We start from the raw sequence: 22,673 nt of genomic DNA on the forward strand, positions 1-22,673 counted from the left end.
ATAAATATCCTCACTTAACCACTTTTATATTTTCAGGAATATAAAAAGATGACATGAAACATACGTTCTCTCATTTTATTTTTTATTCATTTTTAAAATAATCAAATCTAATTATTAATTTTTAATATAACAACGTTCTAAAAGTATGGAAACATACGTTCTAATTATTGCGTGAGAATTGTTATAAAATTTGATACCTTAACAAGCTAGAGTCGGGTCAAGTTAACCCTTGAGAGTTAGATCAGTTATAGTTATTAAAAAATAATAAGTGATGAAAGATTTGACAAATTTTGATAGGATCTTTGCACCTGTTATAGGAAAATTGGAAGGTTCTCTTTGAGTAGGAAAACTATACTTGACAGGATCTATGTTTGAAGAGTTGGGTATCCCTTATCCATATTTAATACATGTTCATTGGCTCTGATAAAAAAAGTGATGCAAAATTCATTTTTTTTTAGAGGAAAGAAAGTTATGGTATTTCATTTCGAATCAAAGGAGCAAATACAAGTAGGAATAATGTTAAGAACATGGTTACAAGCATAACATCTTGATGTCCTAACTAAAGAGTGGGCAACATGATTGGTTTGGAATGATGGAAATGTTTGCTCTACATTTAGCTAATATAAGATGGAAATCAGAGAGACCATTTGTGTTATTATAAAACTTGTAAATAATATTTTTAATATTTTAAAACTTGAAATTGTCTGCAGTTTTCTTTTTAGGTCTCCGATTGTCTGCAGTTTAGGATGGGATTACATACATGTCATGTGTGACATTTTCAATTCCATGCATCACTCACCGAATCAGTAAGTTACCATGCATTAAGCCTACACTGAGACTGGCTACATTACTGTAAAATGCAGTTGCAGTTGCAGTTGCAATGCAGGAAGAAATTAGTGACAATTTGTTGCCGTTCAAAGGAGCATAGATTAGCGAAGAAAGTAATGCATCTAGTAACCAGCAAACAAGAGGAGGCATCAGTGCACCACCTCTACTTAGGAATGGCAGCATAGCACCACTGTGGCAGGTAGTAATCTTCTATCACTTGATTGAAAATCTCTCTTATATTTGCACAAGTATACCCTAGGTAGGATATATAAGGTGGCTTGGGTTGGAATGGAGGGGCATATCATGAATTGTGCAAATTTGGCAAAACGTAACCGCATATCTGAATTGTGCAAATATCTCCTACCTAAATCAACATAAAAGAAACACGGAATGCAGTTGTTTCTGGGTATGTATTGGTTTTGTCATACTTGATAGAAGATATGCTCACTTATAAATGTTACTCAAGCAAAAACTAGTGATTTACAGTGCAATTTTTCTAATATTTCTGTCACACCTAAGTTCTTCTTGCTTGCATAAACTTTATACATCAAGCAAAGTCTGAAAGCTAGCTTTTTCAGCATTAATGTACAAAATTGTAAATGACCAGTACCTCTAGCTTTTAGTCAACGTCTAGGTATAGATCACTTGATTTGGGAGGATCTGTATGAGTGTCATTCTCCATTGAAGATGGAACAAAGTGCAAAAGGTTGCTTTCCTTATGCATTAAACGCCAATCTTCAATGAAGGTCCCTCGGCAAAAATTCACGCGGGGAAATGCTCTCTTTTCTAGCATTTCTATTATCTTCTTGGTCTTGCCAAGAATGTAAACTGCATGTCTGACAGTATCCTCCCTCTCTTCAATGGTGCTATTCAAACACTTGGTGGATATAACAAGGGGCAAATTGGTGAGACATGCACCCAATATATCAGAAATCATCACTGTAAGTGCTTCAAACAACCTCTCGCTATTATTGTCTCTTAGGAGTTCATGGTTTAAGAGGGCAGTTTTGCATATTCTGTACATAGTGTGAGCTGCAGACACTTTGACGGGCCATAAGGAAGGGTTTTCCTTTATGCAAATGTGGTTATATTTGGCTTTAAATTTCTCATACCTGGTTTTTGCAGCATCAGCTAGTTTCTCAAGTGTCTCTTTGGGGCTCTTATCATGAAGTGAGAGCTCATGAAGATCCACATCTAGCCACTTATCATATAGATCAACTCCAAGCCACACAATTTCTGCAGCAGTCCTGAGTTTAAACAATTCTCCTTTTTTGTCCAGGTTATTTTCTATGAACTTCACAAAGTGGAGTCCTTCATTTAGAGTACTTATCAATTTTTTCACTGAATCCCTATTGATGTTTGGCAGCGCCACTACAATGCTAGCTAGTGTCACCAAAGGAAGTGACCAACTATATGCAGCTTCTAGACGATGTAAAGAAAGAACTTGGTCACTGTCAAATGTTTCCACTCCCTTGAATCCTTGCAAGAAAGAACATTTCTGCTCCAATAACTCAATGAGAAGTTTTGGCTGCTTCTTTTCTCCTACTTGAACCCAGTGAATTGTGGCATCACGGTTCTGTTTCAACATCACCTCAACTAACTCTTCCTCACCTTCAAGATGCAAAACAAAACATCTCAGGTCTAGCTTTGGGCCAGGCCTTGATTCTGCAGTTCCCGAGCTAATGCTCGAGACGCTAGAAACAAACTTGGATTTCACCCTCTTGCAATGATCACAACATGTCAAGATCAAGCACATGAGGGATATTGAAACGTATTGGGTGGCTTTACACATTAGCACAATCCCCACCTGCAGTTTAACACAGAAACACATAAGAACAAGTTTTGCATCATGGGCCAGCTTTCTGTACTGTCTATTGTGAATTCGAAAACCAAGAGGGCTTTCTTTAATCAACAATAGCTTGGTAGTCCAGTACCCTTCTACATGGAACCTTCTCTTGCAGCTCTTATTCCTCACAAGAGGACACTTATAAGTTATGGCGATGAACCATCTAAAAGCAGGAGCTATAGTACCCACCACCACTGCAGCCACCTGAACTATGAGAATTAAGATTGTGGACCACTTGTAGTCACAGTCACCAGTGCAAAAATCAAACAACCATGGCATCAAGTAAGATCGAAGCATAGCCTCAATTAATGTCAAGGTACTTAGAAGACAAAAGGCACCAGAAGCAGTACAAGTCACTGACCTTCCAAGAACAAATTGAGGGCTGCTTGTGTGAGTCATCATCCAAATTTTCATCAGATGATCTCTGAGTATGCTGACCATTTGATTCCCTTCCTCACCAAATAGTTTTGAACCCTCTTTAATTGCTTCTTCATTCATCTTATATTTCAGCTCAAAATAGTGCTTCATCTTTGGAAGACTTATGGCTGAGGAGGTCATGGTCATCAACAGAATTAGCATGAGGAGCATGATGACAGCATGTTCCACCCAAAACACATAGATAACACCAGTCACAAACTGTATGCAGATGTTCACAATCATGGTGATCACAAGTATGGCCATGGCCATGAGGTTCATCATGGTGTCCTTGTTCTCTGTGATCCCAAGAGTCGGCATGGAATTGGCCATTATTGTACAGATCAAGGCACTGCTGCTGAGTTTCGATAGCTGATCACGGCGGTGAGGCATGGGGGTGTTGAGATCCACTGATAACTTCACTGCAACAGCTATTATGGCCAAGGAAGTGGCGTTTAAGCAGAAGAATTTGCAAGGGAACCAAAGTTTGCGACCGCGAATTCCGTGTATGAGATCTGCTGCCATTGTTATGAGACAGGCAAGAGATGCTGCTGCTATGTATATGCCAATCCATGGCATCGGTTTGCTGAACTTGGTGTCATCCATTTGTCCATCACTGCTGCAACCGATCATTGTCATCTTTTTGGGGTCAGATAATCCTTCTGTTGTGTGACTTAGATCATATTACTGGTGAGGTATGTTATTTATCAAGCACAAGCATCTAAGGTTGTTTCTAGTTTTTGCAACAGTGCTGTCTTTTGCTCCACATGATCTGGATTACAAAGTAGTCCAAATTTGACAATTCTATCATTCTACGGGAATTATTCTAATGTAAGTTGGTGTTCTATCGTTTTATGGGAGTAGTTTAAAATTTGTGGATATAAAATACAGTAGTAAACACGATTCCGAGAAGTCAAAGGTATAATGACTGAAAACAAATTAGGTAGCTAAAAGCCACACGGATGCTTTGGCAATTGAGAAATAGTCTAAGGGTGTTGATTAATGGCGGCTAATCATACGGAGATTCGCTATCTACCTTGGTTCCCTTTTCAACTTGTTGGCTGGAAATTAATGCACTAGACGATAAATCTTGCGTGTATGATGATGTTTTAGCTTTCTATTTTTTTTCTTTTACATTTGCTGTTAAAATAAACAAAGGGTAAAGTTTCTTTTGTACCATGTTTCAAATTGATATTTCCATTGATGATGCATATTTGGTTTGTAGTTGAAATTATTGTTATACGTGTTTCAATACAGATCCAACAAATAAAGATAAAATGAAAGCAAAAGCAAATATTTTTAGTGATAGAATTAATTTTGAATTCTTGAATTACTTTTTGTAGATATCATGATATCAGGTAGGATGCAAGAATTTTTTTTTTTTTTTTTTTTTGCTCTAATGGTAGATTTCACTTTAGGTTCTTAAATTATTTTTGTGGGTCTCACAATGGACAATAATATTAAAAAAAGAATAAATATTGATAATTATTTTTTATTTATGACTTAAAGTTAAACCGACAAAAAATAAACATTTTTAAGCAACAAAATACAAAACATTGGCCCTAAGCGAGAAAAATTAAATTTCATCACTGTTGTGACCGAAATGTGTCCAAATATGTTCCACCAAATCTACTTGAAGTTGTTGATGAATTTTTCTTATATGCATATAGTGTCTTGTTTATAGGAATGTAGCAAAGTTGGGAGAAGCACCACGAGATACATCAACATTTGAAATGTCTTTATTTATATGATCACAATCAACATCAACATTATCATTGTATGTATCTCATCAACAATCATGTTATGCAATATAATGTATGCCAATATAACATTCTCTATCGTATCAATGTGCCAATTACACAGTGAACCAACTATAATTGCAAATCGAGATTTTAGCACATTAAATGTTCTCTCCACATCTTTTCTTGTCGATTATTGACATTTTACAAATAACTTTTTTTTCTCTTTTTGTGGCATAGGGATGGTCTTCACAAAAGTGGCCTAACCAAGATAAATGTCATCTGCGAGATAGTATGCCATACTATATGGGATTCCATTAATTATAAATTACACTAAAAGAGTTTGATCTTGCAAAACATCATTAAACACAAGCGATTGGTTTAACACATTAATGTCATTGTTTGAACATGCAACTCTATAATATGCATGTTAAATCCAAGTCTTGTGATGCAAAGACTTCAAGTATTACTATAGGTTTTGTGATGATCACCTGTACGATATTGGTCTTGCCATGCAACTGAACAATTTTTTCATTCTCAATGCATGCAATCAATAGAACCCAACATACCTAGAAACACTTGTGTCTCTCCAATTTGTAGTAAATGATTGATGTCATTGTTGTTTGACCTTCTCAAGTACTTATCCCCAAATATCTTGTTCACACCCTTTACAAAAGTTTCTCAGCATTAAATTGCAATGCATTTGACAATTTTAACATACTCGTTGACACTATCGACAAGTGATTTGTATGCTAATATACAAATTGTTGCAGTGCACTTATACAATGGTGAAAGACTTTGTCTACCACAACATTGGATCTCATTCGAAAATAAGGATCATGATTATTGAGAACGTCTACAATTTGAAGGAACAATTGCTTACGCATTCGGAAACTTCGTTGAAACTGCATCTCTATGTATACAGAATTTTTTGAGAAGTAGTCATTCAACAAACAACTATGTCCACCTTCACGATCGTGATTTATACGGCGTTTTCTTTGTCTCGGCCAACTGTTATTTTTTGCTTATTGTTGCACCTCGTGTAAGTACCTCATGATTTCTTCTTCAGAGTTGTCATTAAGTGTTTCATCAATAATTTATCTACAAAGTCTATTGAATTCAGAGTTTCGATTCATTCTACGAGTGAGTGTAGCTACAAAAAAAAGGAGACTACAGAGTTTGTAGAAAATGTGCATGATTGGAATTTAGCAATTAAATAGCATGACTTTCCAAAGGCTAATTTTTAACCGCTAGTTTCACAATAGCTACTTTTGTACTAGCTAGTTTTTAACAGGTACTTTAACAATGACTAGTTTATAACAACCAATTTCACAACGACTACTTTTGTAACGACTAGTTTTTAACGACTACTTTTGTAATAGTGACTCTTATAATGACTAGTTTTACATAATTAAAAATTAATAATTGTTTTGAAGGTCACAATTTGAAGACTAATTAAAATCAAATTCAACATTCAACTACTTAACAGACTGTCACATCATAATGACTAATTCAAATAATCCTACAACATAGTGACTAATTAAAACTAACTTACAAGTAATAACTAATTACTAAACTTGTGCAAAATGTAACTACAAATGTTTCCATGATTCTTGCATTGTTTTTCAGACATAGTAGATGTGTCCTTCATTAGAATTTCATACAACGCTGCTACATTTTCTATCTCCTTTGCCTCTGCTAACTTTTGGGTGGCAATAGTTTTTTCCCTAATTGCAGCTTCCATGTCTAACAAGTCCACAATCGATGTAGATGTTGCACCTCATTTCCCCTTGATCTTCCTCTTGGTTGCCTTTTGTCCCATTGGGCGAGGGATTCGTGATAGTGTGTCACTTTCTGAAACCTTAATCAATGCCTTTAGATTAGATGACGACGAGTAATCCCCATTAGCAAAACTCTTTACTCTTTTGGAATTACTTTCTTTAAGTTGATCTAACCACTTAGGTTGATCTTTCAGTAGTTGGCCATGCATGCTCAAAAGTAAGATCACATAGTTCGTCTTGCTTCCAAGTCGCGTATACATGAATCATGACATTGTTCTCTGTGTAATCACTTTTTCAAATCAACAACTTGCTTGTAATGACCCTTGAAATTTTGCACAACATGATTTATCTTTTGCCATTGAGGTTTAAGTTGAGTCAAGCTCCTTTTTGATAGATTGCCTTGGAATTGGTTGTAATTTTCTGCGACTCTCAACTAAAATCGATCTCTTGCTTGACCATCACCGATAATTGGATTAGTTGAGACATTGAGCCATGAATCACAAAGATGTGTATCCTCATCATTTGTAAAGTACATCTCTGTTTTCTTCTTTTTTGAATTCTCTGCTTCTCTGTTTAGCCCAATTTGGGTAGAAAATTATGTTTCAACTTCATCAAAGGAAGGAGATTGTGTACCACTAGAAGTATTGGGAGGCATGCAAAACACGGTGGAGGAGTTTGGTGGAATTGAAGGAAAAGTTTGAGAGCTTTGAGGATTTTAGATTGAGGAAGATTGATTATTTTGCATGAAATTCATTGGTAGTGATGGCAACAAGGGAAAGAAATGATGAGGAATTTGACAATTTTTAGTTGACAGAGGCATTTGATTTTTTGCAAATAATTGTAATATGCTTGCCAATAATACTAATTCAAATCCATTAGGCAACAACGGAAAAAAGAAAACTTAAACTAAAACTAGTTTTAAAAATTATTTATTGCGAATGAGAATGAGAGAATGTCAATTACAAAAGAAGGAGACTAAAAAAATGGTGTGAAATATGCTCCACCAAAGGTTAAATATATAGGATTTCAAATACCTAAATTTATAATGGATAAAATATATTTGGGGTTCCTATAAAATTTGAAAAGTATTAATTTGGTCTTCATAAATTTTTTTGAATTAATTTGGTCCCTATAAAAATAACATATTTTTATGGTTCTCAATAGTAACTTTGTTAGACGATTTTCTTACATGACTAACAAATATAATTACTTTTTTTCTCTATCTTCCCAAGCACACTCAATAGACATCAGAACCCATTGTTGTTTCTTATTTCCCCCTAATCTCATCAGAAAGTGCAAGAAAATCACCCAAGAAGTGACCAAAACTTACAATTTTTTGGAGGGTTTAGTTGCAAAAAAATTGTTTAATTCATTTTAGGGGGGGTTTTAACCACCACAAATTGTTTAACTCATTTGTAATCAAATTATACGTTAAGTTTGTTAGTCACATCAGCTATAGTCTAACAAAGTTACCACCGAAGACCATAAAAATATGTTTTATTTTTACAGGAACCAAACTAATACGAAAAATTTTATGAGGACCAAATTAATACTTTTTCAAATTTTATAGGGATTCCAAACATATTTTAAACTAACAAAATGTAACTACTTGGTCTAATTTTACAATAGCAAACGTTATAATTTTAGTACCAAACGTTCAAATTAAGTCTTATGATTGGTGTGCTACGATAGGAAATGGTTCATAAGATAACTCCAACTCATTCTTCTCTTTCTCACACCCCTTCTTAGCCCCATGCTCCTTCTCTTTCTTTCTCTTCCTCTTCCCCGTCCCCTTCTCGGTCCTCCTTCCCTCTCCCCTTCCTTGGCCATTGTCCTTCCCCCTCCTCTATAATATCTAGCATAATAATAAATTCATATTTTTATACTCCAAAATTGAATTATTATTATGATCAAACTATAAAATATTATGTAATCGTTTATTGTTATAAATTATTATTTTTTGTTAGGTAATATCATTAAATTATTAAGGAAACTCTTATTTTTTAGGACTAAATACAAAAGTTATCAAATGATCATAAGCAAGTATGTTGAAAATTGATAACTACTAAATAAATATGCTTTTGATAATGAAAAATAAAGTGAAAATGTCTTTAGAAATAATTATTTAGTAGTTATTCATGCTCAATTGTTAGGAATTGATGTTTTTCCAATTATGGTTTGCATATATAAAAACTGGAGGGATTAAAAACAAAAAGCTACAAAAATTACGAAGAAAAGTTGAGGATTTAGCATCAGGCCCAGCCCAAGGCGCACTCAGCGCCCTGCCAGCGCTAAGCGTGCAAGCAAGCACTTGCGCTAAGCGCGAAAGCAAGCACATGCGCTAAGCGCACAACACGTGCTAAGCGCGAAAACATGCCCATGTGCTGAGTGAGTAGAGCGCGCTAAGCGTGAGTACGAAGGTCCAACTCCACTTCAGCAACTATAAAAAGACAGTCAAACCAAGGAGAAAGGACACACCGAGTCTCAAAGCACTCTCATACATACCCAAAGCCTAGGAACTCTTCCTTAGAGAACCCTCTCTTCTCTCTCATCATCTTCTCTATTCCTTTTTTCCATCTCTTCTCCTCCACCAATTCTTATACCCCCATTTCAGTGTAAGGTCCTCGTGGCTATGAGAGGCTAAAACCCCTAGTTAGGGTCTGGCAGGCCTAAAAAGCCAAAGAGATGTATGATGTACTCCATATTTATCAATGCAACACGTGTTTTCTATCCTATTGTCTTTTTTTATTTATATTTCATGCATTATTCATCTTTACATTATGTTAGGGGTTAGATGCTCGACTGAGGATAACTCTTGATAAAAATATAAAGAAGACATGCATGCATCAAGTTTAGGGGTTAGGCGCTTGACAGAGGATAACTTCTAATAGAACTAAAAGAAAAAGATATCATAATGAAATCATTGCTAGACATAGGATGATAACATTATGTCCATGCATTAGAGCACACATCTAGAATCAAGGCTTCACGCATTTTATCTATTGAATCTTTGCAAAGGAATTTGAGAGATAGGTAGGTAAAATAGGCTTGTCATCGTGAGGTATCAGGGGCAAGTAATTGAATACATGTGGGTATGATAAATTCACCTAATTGATAAAGAAAAATCCACAAATCATACATCCTAGGCAAAAAAGGCATTTTAGGTCCTAACATTTGCATTCTATTAAAATCTCTAATTAAATACTTTGCTCTCTATTAATTTTATTTTCTACAATTATCTGTTGTTAATTCCTGATCCCTTTATCTATCATTTACCTCTCTTTATCTGTTCTCTTATAAATTGAAAATTATCCAACACAAGTATAAAACAAAGTCCCTGTTGAAATTGACACTCGGACTTTCGAGTTTTTACTACTTGGACATTTGGTGCACTTGTCAAACCGTTAACAAAAATAAAACACATAAATATTGAATCATATCATGATCAATATTATGATAATTAGTTATTATATATCGTTATCAAGATAACAAAAATATTATATGAATATATTATATGTTATTAAATAACTAACTATTAACAATTTAACATAATATAGGAACCAAAAAAGTAAATACATAAATTCAATCGGGTCAACTCGATCTACGTCACCAAGTTTGATCATACCGGACTAGGTCAATCTGAGTCAAACGTGATTGAATGCATTTTTTATCTTTTACCTTAACCAAATCGCCCAGGACATCGGGTCTTGATCGAGTCGATGCAATTTTTATAACTATGCATTAGAGTTCTTTTCCTAAAATCCAACCTCTACGCTGAAAATCATGGGTGGTAGCCTATTGGTAGATCTGGTGAAGAGTGTTTCTTGAGATCGATGATCCAACTCAAGAACCCTCATTGAAGATTTTCCTAAACAATATCCTTAAGACATTAATTAAGAAATTAAAAAAATGTTTATTGAGTAAATCATAAAAAAAATCACAAACAACTCAATTTTACATCTTCCAATGAAAATATTTTCACTTTTAAATTTCTTAACCAATATTCCATTTGCCTTTACCCTAATATTAGTGTATAAATAGGAAAACTAGAGATAACCCGGGAAATTGTTGCTGAATTGTCTGTGGGGTTTGCAAAATGGGAACTCGAACAAATTTCTACAAGAACCCATCAATCTCCTACAAAAAACGTTTAAGCATCTCCTCCGTTCTTCAGAACCTCCATGGTCCATTCCCTTTCCTCTTTCAAACTCTCTCTATCTCATTCGATGCTCTAACTTAATCAATTTTCAAATTCCAGCTTACAACATCGCCGCCGGCAATGTTCCTCCCGCCGATCCACCGCAAGCGACTTCCACCGCCAATGTTCCTCCCAGCAATCCACCGCATCTCACTCCCTCCGCCAGACTCAAACGCAGCCGGAATCCCGAGCCACCGGAATTTCTACGCGAATACCGTGACGATGCCCCTTCCTCTATGTCACACCACGATTACATCCAAAACAGAAGGTACAATCACTTTTACTAATTTTTCTATGGATAAATTTTCTGCTTCTTACTCTCTTTGCTTTCTGAATTCGTAAGTCGTGATATCTTGTTCCTCACCAGGAAAGAAGTCGTTTCGTCTCGGAATCACGATCGCGTTGAATTGACTGAAGAAGTTTTGGTAATTTTCTTTGGTTACTGCAAATTGGATTTGTGTTTGCTAATCTTTGAAGGTTGCTCCTTTGTCATTCTTTTACACATTTTGCTTTCTCTGTGGCAGGGAAACTCTAATTCTACTCTTCCCTTGGTGGATTATGATGCAAGTGAGTTCTATCAGACATTTTTTTTATTGCTTTACTGTCACTATCTTTAATACATATCAGTGGGTGATAAATGATTTTTACAATTAGGAAAAACTTTGTAAGTTGTAATCATAACACAAAATCACAGTTACATTTCTTACCCTTACTCATATCAGAATATATTCTTTCACTTATGAAAATGTTACAAAAATTACATATTTTTCCTCAACCCGTGTTAGAATGTCATTAGAGGCATCATTAGTACTGTTCAAAAGAAGTCTTGCTCTATATGATAGGCAATATTTACTATAGCATGCCATTAGGGATACATATGACAGGGTCATGTGCAAGTTGTATGTAATTTTAGTCCAATTCAAAGTATCAAGGTGTATTCCGTGGGTATCAGTCAATAAAATTAAAAAATAAAGAAATTGGAGGATGCTTGTTGGATTTATATTTAGGTGATTGTATGCATATAAATATTGGATATGAGTACAAGTTACGAATACTTTGCCATTTTTTTAGTATCTGGGTCTCATAGTTTTTGTGGTTTTATTTTTTAATTTGAGAATCAAATTTCACCTATCCAAGAGTTAAGTCATAGGTTTTGTGATACTGTAGTCGTGATCATGCACATTAATATTTAGGCTTTCATAAAATGATATTCATAACTGTATATTCTAATGGTTGACATTATTCTATAAAAAATTATGGGCATGATGGCATGATCTAACTTATAAGAACTTTTAATCCAACTGTTTGTTTGAAAAAAAATCAATGTGTAGAAGTAACTAAATGAAAAGTGTGTCATGTCATGTATATACGTATATGAAGCTTGGAAGTTAGAACTGATATTCTTGATTCTTTTAGTAATTAAATGTTGTCTACTGATTTTTGTTTCACCTTCTCTTTGCACCTATGATACTTTTCAGTTATTTATAGTTTATGGAAAATAAATGTGCCTTTATTTTTTCTTGGTTTATTGAGTATTTACATGAGCTGACACACCAGGGTTTCCTTTCCTGGGAAATTTAATGAAAATATTATTAGCAGGAAGTCCATCTATTCTTCTAATAGTTTCAATTATATTTATGGACACTTAGGTGATGAAGATACTCCTTCAGAATGTGAAGAAACACATACTCTTCTAAATTCTGGTTTGTTTCTCAATCTGCAATTTTAAACTTCTGCTTTTGCATTATTTTTTTTCTCATTTCCATTTAATCATTCATTAAGAAATTTTATTTGTCTTATTGAGTTTTACTGCTTGCTTAAGGTCAACAAGAAGAATTTGATGGAGTAAAAAAAAGCAGAAATCAGCAGCGATTCCCTGTCTCTGGGGAACCTGTTTGTCTTATATGTGGAAGATATGGCGAATATATATGCAACGAGGTAAGTTATGTGATATAAGTATTCTCTTCAACTTCTACTTTTCAAGTTTCACTTTTCGGAATGACTCTTTAATATTTGTTTGCTGTCATAGACAGATGATGATGTCTGTAGCATGGAGTGCAAAAGTGAACTTCTGGAAATTCTTAAACTCAATGAGGTAATTTATGTTTTTTGTAATCTTTCTTGTTTCAAAGTTCTAGCCTTTCTAACCCCGAAATATTCTCCTCTTCATTATAATATTTTTAGGGATCCTCCCACAACCAAGTTAGAGATATCTCCTCATCTGGAATTAGTGCTGCTGTACCAGTTCCAGTTTTTGGTGATGATACCTGGGATTATAATCAACATCACTGGTCCAAAAAGACTTGTAGTCTTTCTACTTATGAATGGTAAATTTCTTTGTCAAAATACCCATGCTTCTACAATTTAAATAGGCTTCTCTAGGTTTTCTATTGGCACGGCAGAGAACTAAAGAAAATGGTGTAATATGTTACTTGCATATAAGCTAACATGGGTATAAAATACAATATGGATACCTATAATCTGATACTGACAATTGTGGCTACATGCTTTAGCAACTTCAAACATGAATATATATCCTCATCCCTATTGATGGCAAATGCATGTACATATTTCACAGATATTCACTTGCATGAATATACATAGTACCTCGTCCTTTTCTGCTTTGGTCTATGTTTATGGGATTTTTTTTTATTGTAGTTGGAAATGTCAAAGACCTGGCCACCTAGCTGAAGATTGTATGGTAAAGAATTGCAGTCTGATTTGTCATCAATGCTCTTCATGCATAAAAGTTCACCTTTTTCTTTATTATAGATATTTATTTTACTTTGTTTTTTATAATTTAGGTCACTGAGGGAAGTAATAGATCTAGTTCCATTCCAAAGGATCTTCTTCAACTGTATAGAAGGTTTGGAAAATTTTGTTTACTTCTTGTCTTGGTAATTATATGTTTCTGCTGTTATATTTTTATTCAATGGATTAGCGTGATACTAGGAAAAATACTTAAGTAATCTTAGTTTACTATCAAGTTTCTTTCTACAATATGATTTACCTATTCGTTTTTCATCCAGTCTTTCTTTAATTTCAGTTGATATTCTGAAGTGCATATGTTGTCTTGTTGGGTTGTTGCAAATGTGAATGATAAATATAATTTCGAAAAAGTCCATATGATTTGTGTTTAATGTTGAATTTGTGTTATGATCCTAAGGAAAATAAATTTTGCTGAATGCTTCAATCCTTGAGCAAAGGGCCCAGAGAGATGTTTGCTGAATGTGTTGAATGATTGTACATTTGTTTTATCCACTGTGGAGATTGCCTTGTAAATTAAACAAACTCAGTGGATTTTAGTTGACTTTTGTTTGCAGATGCCACCAGATTGGTAAAGACTTGTTAGCTGCAAACTGTAACGTGTGTCGCAGATCATCAAATTTGGCAACATGCCTTGATTGTAGTATTGTCCTTTGTGATGGGTAAGCTGAAAATTTTTACTCTGGCTATGTATATTGTTGAGTTATTGCAAATGACAATACGTAGCAGTTTCTAAGAATTTCTGTATCTCCCTCCCCCCATCCAGTACATTGACTTGCAAATATGACGATAATGAAGCATATGTTACCATATTCATAAGAATGCCAGTATTGATGCTGTGCAACAACAAATTATGGAAGATGTTTTTAATGTTACCATTTTGGAACAGTGTTGCTCTGTTGAGTTGAGTGATATAGTAAGTAGCTTTTGCTCATATGGTTTATGCACTTAAAGTTGGTGTCTTAGTGTTGAGTTATACTATGATTCATGCTCTTTTCCAATCAAATAAACCTGTGCTGAAATGTTTGTAGTTGATGCTACTCTTATATAGTAGAGCAAAAAAAAAAAAATGAATGGATGCAGGGATAAAATATGGAAAATAATCACACTTGAGAAAATGGCTTTTAATTGAGATAGAGAGATTACATTACTGTAATTCCTATACATTCTTCTCCATTATCTTTCTGACCTCCCCACCTGTGATTTTTCTGCTGTGTATTCTTGCATTCTGACTGATTCTAATTGCAGGGCAGGCCACTTGATTGAGCATATAAGAACACACCCTTCCCATCAAAAATATTATTCACACAAGCTTAAACGTCTGGTGAGTTTTCTTTGTTTACTTTACCATGCTTTGAATGAATAAAGGTTGAAGTCTCACTTTTTCTATTTGTTTGGTTCTTCACAAGTTTGTGCAATTTAAACACTTCATTAATCCTTTTCTTCTAAAGACATGACTTGCAAAAAAAACACATGGAAAATGCAGAAAACAAGAAACTGGAGAGAAAAAAAAGGTGACAGAGGACTGTATGAATCAAATTATCATATCTTCCATTAAATTTCGGAGTTATATTGGTAGATGAAATGTTTCATGGTCAAGACTAATACAAGGTTTAGCTCCAAAGATATTCAATACTTGTTTCCCAAAAAAAAAAAACAAATAGTGGGGGATGGATGGATTAGTAAGTAGACCAAAGTTGAATCGTGTGGCCCAAGGATGTCATCAAGAATGTATCATGTGTGCATATACGTGTTTCATATGACGTTTTTGAATAACAATTTAGTTTCGTACTATATGCTTATCAGCTTATTTCAATCTGTGTTAATACAGGTTAAATGCTGCAAGTCAACATGCAAGGTCACTGACATCAAGGATCTCTTGGTTTGTCATTATTGCTTTGATAAAGCCTTTGAAAAGTTCTATGATATGTATACTGCAACATGGTAGGTATCTTCGATTTGTCATATCATTGCCCTGTTTCTTAATCTACTTTCAAACAATGTGATCATATAAACATATATCTGGATTGGATTGTAATATCCAAGTTTTGAATAGTCTCTTTGTCCCTTTTTATTTCTTTTTCTTGAAGAATATTGGAGGTGGAGAGCATTTATGGTCAATAATTTACTTGTACTATAAATACCAACTCCTGAGACTGACTTTGAGTTTCATAGAATCGAAATATCAGTTGCTCAATATTTTGAACTATGTTGTATAATGACTGTGTTCATCCTTTATGTATTATCAACTTTTATCTGCCTTTCTTTAGCTTAATACAAATTTTTTTATTGCTTGTCATGTGAAGGAAAGGAGCCGGGCTTGCAATTATGTGGGGTTCTATATGCTGTGAAGACCATTTCACCTGGTAAGTATCTGTCACTACTCCTAAATAGGAGGTGTTTGGTTCATTAGATATGTCTTGGAATTTTGGATGTCTGGGCACAAGATGCTTAGATATTAGTATTTGGTTACCCTTATTGTACTGTTTCTTAATTTTGTATATAATAAATAAATAGTATCAAAATTTGTTACACTTGAAATATGAGAGTTTTAATAACAATAAATTTAATCTTATAAAACTTTTAATTTGAAATTTCTTTATGAAATTAAGCTTGCCTTTTATACTTTAAACTTTTATGTTATACAATTTTAGAGATCCCCCCCCCCCCCCCAAAAAAAAATAGAATAATCATTGCATCTTTAATTTATTAATGTATCATTTAAAAATTGTAAGAACATTTCTTATTTTAATTTTATTTAAAATTCATAAATTTTAGAAAACATTGATAAAAGTTGTCACTTATTTTTTTTGTAATATAAAGTTAACAACATAGTAAAATTCATGAAAAAAAAATGGTCAAATGTCGTGCCCTTGCACCATATTTTTGAAAAAGACAATCATAACATGGGCATCTGACTTGCATACTATTATTTCATGCCCATTTACTAAGCACGAGCATCTTTGTCAGACATCCAATATACATATCCTGCACATACCCGATGCCTAGTTGAAGGTATATATGTGTCACAGTTTGATTTTTCTATGTCGTTCCCCTCACTAACTTCTTTTGTGCCCTTCATCAGGCACAGAATGAATTGTTTGAATGCGAATGTGGAAGAAAGTGCATACATTTTAAAACCCGATGGCCATAAAGGCAAGCGTACGCAACTTAGTGACTTCATTTTTTGACGGTTGACAACACTTCGCATTGCAACTAACAATTATATTTGTAGCTAGTAACTGCTTAGAAGTTTATTAATCAGTTAGTTTGTGTGTTTGGAAATGATCTGTTAACGTGATTTATCCCGTCCAACAGCCCAAAAATGTGCAAGAAAAGAATTATTTGCTTCGGTCAAGACGTGAAAAATCACATCCAATTATATATATATATGGTATCATATGAGAATGATCCAGTGTTATGAAAACTGGTCTGGTCATTAACCCAGTAAGACATTGAGTCAATGGATCAGAGGTCCAACCGATGGGTCACTTTATATAAAAAAAAATTAAAATATATATAATATACCTAACAATAGTCAACTCATATTTTTATATTTTAAAATTAAATTTATTGTAATGATCAAACTAAAATATTATATAATTGTTTATTACTATAAATTATTATTATTTTGTTGGGTATTATCATTAAATTAAGGGAACTTTTATTTGTTAGGATTAAATATAAAAATTATTGAATGATCATAAGCAATTATGTTGAAGATGTAAAAAACAATAAATAGTGAATCATATCATGATTAATACAATGATAATTAGTTATTATATAGTTATCAAGATAAAAAAAATTATGGGAGCATATTATATATAATTTAATAATTAGCTATTAATAATTTGATATAGTATAAGAACTGAAAAAAGAAAATAAATAAATAATTTCAATCGAATCAAATCGGATCAACTCGATTCTAGTTACTGAGTTTGACTAAACTCGATCGGGTGAATTCAGGCCAAACAAGATTGAATGCATTTTTGATCTTTTACCTTAATCGAATCGTCCAAGACATCTAGTTCCTCTGGTAAAATTAAGACGAAAGATCAAGATTAAAGCATTTTGAATTCAAATTAAAATCACATTTAATCATAATTTTTTTATAAAATTTACCAAACAGAAAATTAAATATCATAAAGATTTAATTTATATTAAGATCATCGCAACCACTATCATCGCCATCATGACTATCATCGTTGTCATCAATATAACTATCGTGGTGGCAGCGATAATGACGATGAGAACAATCATGTTGGTGGTGTCGGCGACAATTGACAATCGCGGTGATAACAATGGTAGTAGTGGCAGTTATGGTGAAAACGGTCATCAAAGTGGTGATGATCATGGAGATCATAGATTTGAAATATTTTAAGACATCATAGATTAAATTTTTAAGATATTTGATTTTTTGTTTAATAAATCTTATAAAAATTTTATAATTAAATGTGATTTTAATTTAACAGCTGAGATTAATCATTCTCAATATATAATATTCTCTCTCATATATATATATATATATATATATATATATATATATATATATATATATATATATATATTTCTGAGTAAGCCATATATATTGGTCACATTACTACTAGATTGCAATTCAATATTTATACAATTTAACCAGTTTCAAATTCATCAAAGTTGGCAACTTCAACGCATTGTTTCGGAGTTTTGAATTAAAATTTTGAAATTGCACTTTATATGTTATCAATGGATAATGGGATGAATATCTTACTCAATTCTTCATTTTCTTTTAGGTCAACCAATAATAATCAATTAATTAGAAATTATGATAAGTATAATTTTAAAGGTAATTATTATAAAAATTAATAAATTATATATAATAATTTATTTTTAAATGACATTGTAAAAAAAATTACATTGTTAGTAAATATAATATTTACTCGTTAAAGATGATTTTAGTATCCATGCATTGCCAATAAGGTTTGAAAAATAAATTTAAACTCATGGGTATTCTTTTGATCTCGACCTAACTTTATTAAAAATATTTATTTTGACCAAGTTGTGTTCATATTCAAGTTTTCCCCACTTTGTAAAAGCAATGAGTTAGAGATGTGAACTTTATCCCAAAACTCGCTTTGCATCGCACACATGAAAATTTGCTAATGTATATCTATTTGATTTCTTTAGAAAGAGTAGGTTTATAAGTTACATTTTAGTGTATTTTAAGAAAATTGTAGTTTATAACTTGTTAACAATTTTTTTTTAAAATACAAGTAGGTATATGTTAACAAACAAATATTTCCTAACATATACCAACTCTTTCTTTTTTTTGAAGAAATACATCAATAGATTATACTTAAATGTATTTTAAGATAATCTAAGTTTAACTTCTTAAATATGTCTTTAAAAAAATGTGGGTATATATTAGCTAATTATGTGTGTGTGTGATTAATTATATAATAACTAAATAATTTAATCTCTAATAACATTTTCTTTCAAAAAAAAGTTTGTAATGTATAATAACTAAATAATTTTTAGATACATTTTTATTATCGACTAAATTTTGTTGAAAATTATAAATATTTCAAAATAACTTCTTATTTAATGAATATTTAGCTAAAAATACGTTAAAAAGAGCATGACATACTATTAACTCCATGCGAGGTAGACATAAGTGGACACAAGCCATTAAGCATTCTGAATAAACTTTCACTTTTCTCACGATTGTGGGTTTGATTCCCCTTGAAGTAGTATTAGGAGTGCCTTTTCCGCTCTATTATTTATCTAAAAAATGTGTAAACTTCTTTATTTCCAATGTAATGATCGGGTTTTTTTTTTTGGATAAAATATGTTTGGAGTTCTTTCAAATATTATTAACTTTGTTTTCATAATTTTTTTTATTAATTGGTCCCTATAAAAATAAAACATATTTTTTATGATCCTCAATGGTAACTTTGTTAGACGATTTTTTTTACATGGTTGATAGACTTAATTATTTTTTTCTCTCTATCTTCCCAATCACAATTAAAAGACACCAAAACCTCCTGAATTATTATCTTTCCCTCTAATCTCATTAGAAAATACAAGAAAATAATCAAAACAATGACAAAAAATTAGAATTTTTGGAGTTTTAGCCACAAAAAATTGTTTAATTCATTTTAGAGAATTTTAATCACCACAAATTATTTTATTTATTTGTAATTAAATTACACGTGTAATTCTATTATTTACATCAGATAACCGTATAACGAAGTTACCATTGGGACCATAATTTTTGTTTTGTTTTTACAAGGATCAAATTAATACAAAAAGTTTTATGATGACCAAAATAATACCTTTCAAATTTTACAGAGACTCAAAACATATTTTACGATTTTTTATAAATATAATTTTTAAGATAATTATTGAAAAGAAAAAGGCTTAATACATTTTTGGTCATTCTATTTTTCAAAATCCACAATTTTGATCCTCCTATTTTAAAATATGAATATTTAGTCTCCTTATTTTTTAAAATTCACAATTTTAGTCCAATATTTCAAAATATAGACATTTAGTTTCTTACTTTTGTAAAATCTATAATTTTGATCCTTTCTTCAAACTGAAAATGTTAATTGTGAAGAGATTAACATTGACTATTGCATAGATTAAACTAGGGATGTACACAGGTCAACCGGTGACCCAACCCAATCCAATTATATTGGGTTGCTTTCTAAAAATATTTGGGTTTAACCCAATCTAACCAGATCATGAACGGGTTGGGTAATTGGTTCTTTTTTTTTTTAATCTGACCCAACTCATATCATATAATTTAACTTATTATATATATAAATTAATTATTAAATAAAAAACACATTAATAATTTTTAATTCACATAACTTATTAAATTATTAAATGAAATCACCCATGATTTTTTTCTTTTTTAAATTATTTTTTTTCTCAATCTTAATTTTGTTTATATTTTCACATGCTAATGTCATATTTTATTTGTAACTAAAATAAAAATATCGTATTAGCATTAAAATCATTAATTCTATTAGTCAAATATTTTTACAATATAATCTCTTTTGAGTGCATTTAGTCATTATATACTTTAAAAACTTTAGACAAAAATAAATTATTATTCTAAAAAAATATTTTAAGAAATAAAAATATTTTGTAAATGTTCAGGCCCAATTAACCAAACTCGATCTAACCTATAAAATTTTGATCAGGTTGGATAACAGGTTTAATCAAATCTGATCCGTGAGCATTCCTAGGTTAAACAATTATCATCTCATTCTATCATTATATATATAAAAAAAATGTGTTGACTCCTCTATTTTCAATGTAATGTCTTGGGGTATTTTGTTGTGATAAATATAAATTTTAAGTTAATTGTTGAAAAGAAAAAGGCTTAATGCAAATTTTCTTTTTCTACTTTTCAAAATTTGAATTTTGATCCTCTTGTTTTAAAATAGAAACATTTACTTTGTTATTTTTGTAAAACATGTAATTTTGATCATTCCCTCAAATTAAAAGTGTTAACTCTTAAGATATTAACATGGATTACAATGTAGATTAAACAAATTATGATCTTGTGTCACATTACTAAATTTGGGCAACATCAACTTAATTTCTTACTTATAGATGCCTTTTGAATTTGGTAGAATGATCAAAATTATGAATTTTACAAAATTGGAGAATAAATGTCTTTATTTAAAAATAAAAGAACTAAGACGGGAGGATGAAATTTCTTTATATTAAAATAAGAGTTTCGCTAACTAGTATTCTTATAGTATTAGTTAAGAAACTAAAAAAAATATTTATTATAGAGAGATAGGAGAGCGAAAAAAAAGTTTTGGGATAAAATGATTTTATGCATCCTAATAAAAATATTTTATCTTTTAATTCCTTAAATCAATCCTTTAGTGACAATAATTAGTATTTATCTTATTGATCAAAATTCTGAGAATTCGTGTTTGTATTAACTTGTATGTTTTGTTTATGACACATGTGACTTTTTATTGTTAATTATGAATTTAATGAATTTTGAGTATTTTTTAATATTCTTGAGAATTTATATATGCATATAGTATAAATTATAAACTATAAATAAAAAATAGAATAGCACTCTTGAGATTAAAGGATATAACGGAAAATATTTGTTCTTCATAGACTCAAAGGCTATGCATATTTATAGATACAAAAAAGATAATCTGATAAAGTGGGTCACTCATCATATTATCCATGCATTAAGTCCAAAAGTGTTGGATGTGAGGGGGTGTATTGAAAAAAACTCAAATCTCACATTAGTTAAAGATAATATAAAAATAAAATATATAAGTGAGAGAGATAACTCTCACCCACAAGCTAACTTTTAGAATTTGAGTTACGCCTAAATTCACATCCTTAAAAAGTATTATCTCCCTCTGTTTTTAGGGTGTCTGCAATGCACTGCTATCCAAGATTTAAAATTAAAACACTGGATGCATATAATCAGATACAAACAATTGTTATATGCTTGATTTGAAGAACATCAAACGCAAATATCATTTTCCCTAATGATGGAAAATGCATGATCATTCAATAGTCATACACTTGCACGCATACGTGCACACACACACCTGGCCACCTAGCTGAAGATTGTCTTAGTTAATGAACTTGGGAAATAGTATGTTCATGTTCCACATGATAATTGCGCGCATTTAGTACTCATGGGTATTAGTGTCTAGTATGTTGCACAATTAATATTAGCCTAGGAAATAGTCTACTAAATCTATTAGGAGTGTTTGATTTAAATGTTTTCTGTTTTCATTTTCACTGAAAATAAAAAATGGTGATGAAAATGTGTTTGGTTGGATTTTTAAAAACATTTCTAGAGAAAATATTTTCTCAAAACGAACAAAAAACTAGAAATAATAAAATCTCATTTTCAGTTGAAATCAGAAACCTTATTTTGGGTAAAATGAAAACGCGGTGGCAAGAAATATAATTTTAAACAAATCTAAAGATACATTTCCTTTTGAAAATGTATTTTCAGTGTTTTTATTTTTTAAAAATAGAAAATAAGAAGTCAAACCAAACATGTTTTCAGAATTTTAATTTTTTTAAAATGAAAATAGTTTTCAGAAAATTAAAACAGG

At 31.8% G+C, this 22,673-nt stretch overlaps 2 protein-coding genes across 4 annotated transcripts; one reads left to right on the forward strand and one right to left on the reverse strand.

Moving 5' to 3' along the window:
* Positions 1 to 1,210: 1,210 nt before the first annotated feature.
* LOC114412158 lies at positions 1,211 to 3,951 on the reverse strand. The gene has a single exon (XM_028375951.1). It carries the CDS (start codon positions 3,725 to 3,727, stop codon positions 1,448 to 1,450), a length of 2,280 nt encoding a protein of 759 aa, XP_028231752.1. The 5' UTR covers positions 3,728 to 3,951; the 3' UTR covers positions 1,211 to 1,447.
* Positions 3,952 to 10,673: 6,722 nt separating this feature from the next.
* On the forward strand, positions 10,674 to 16,999 carry LOC114412160. 3 transcript variants are annotated; one of them, XR_003666596.1, is made up of 16 exons: positions 10,674 to 10,792; positions 10,867 to 11,074; positions 11,150 to 11,231; positions 11,331 to 11,373; positions 12,456 to 12,509; positions 12,629 to 12,744; positions 12,836 to 12,901; positions 12,991 to 13,133; positions 13,465 to 13,507; positions 13,611 to 13,672; positions 14,130 to 14,234; positions 14,339 to 14,488; positions 14,821 to 14,896; positions 15,404 to 15,516; positions 15,879 to 15,938; positions 16,658 to 16,999. XR_003666596.1 is itself a non-coding variant. In XM_028375952.1 (15 exons), exons 1-15 carry the CDS (start codon positions 10,705 to 10,707, stop codon positions 16,761 to 16,763), a joined length of 1,365 nt encoding a protein of 454 aa, XP_028231753.1. In that variant the 5' UTR covers positions 10,674 to 10,704; the 3' UTR covers positions 16,764 to 16,999. The 3 variants fall into 3 exon arrangements, 2 of the variants coding, with proteins under 2 accessions (XP_028231753.1, XP_028231754.1); XM_028375952.1 differs by lacking the exon at positions 14,339 to 14,488; XM_028375953.1 differs by lacking the exon at positions 14,339 to 14,488 and having other exon boundaries at positions 11,174 to 11,231.
* Positions 17,000 to 22,673: the final 5,674 nt, after the last annotated feature.

The sequence above is a fragment of the Glycine soja genome, chromosome 5, assembly GCF_004193775.1.
Source record: "Glycine soja cultivar W05 chromosome 5, ASM419377v2, whole genome shotgun sequence".
Taxonomy (NCBI): Eukaryota; Viridiplantae; Streptophyta; class Magnoliopsida; order Fabales; family Fabaceae; genus Glycine; species Glycine soja.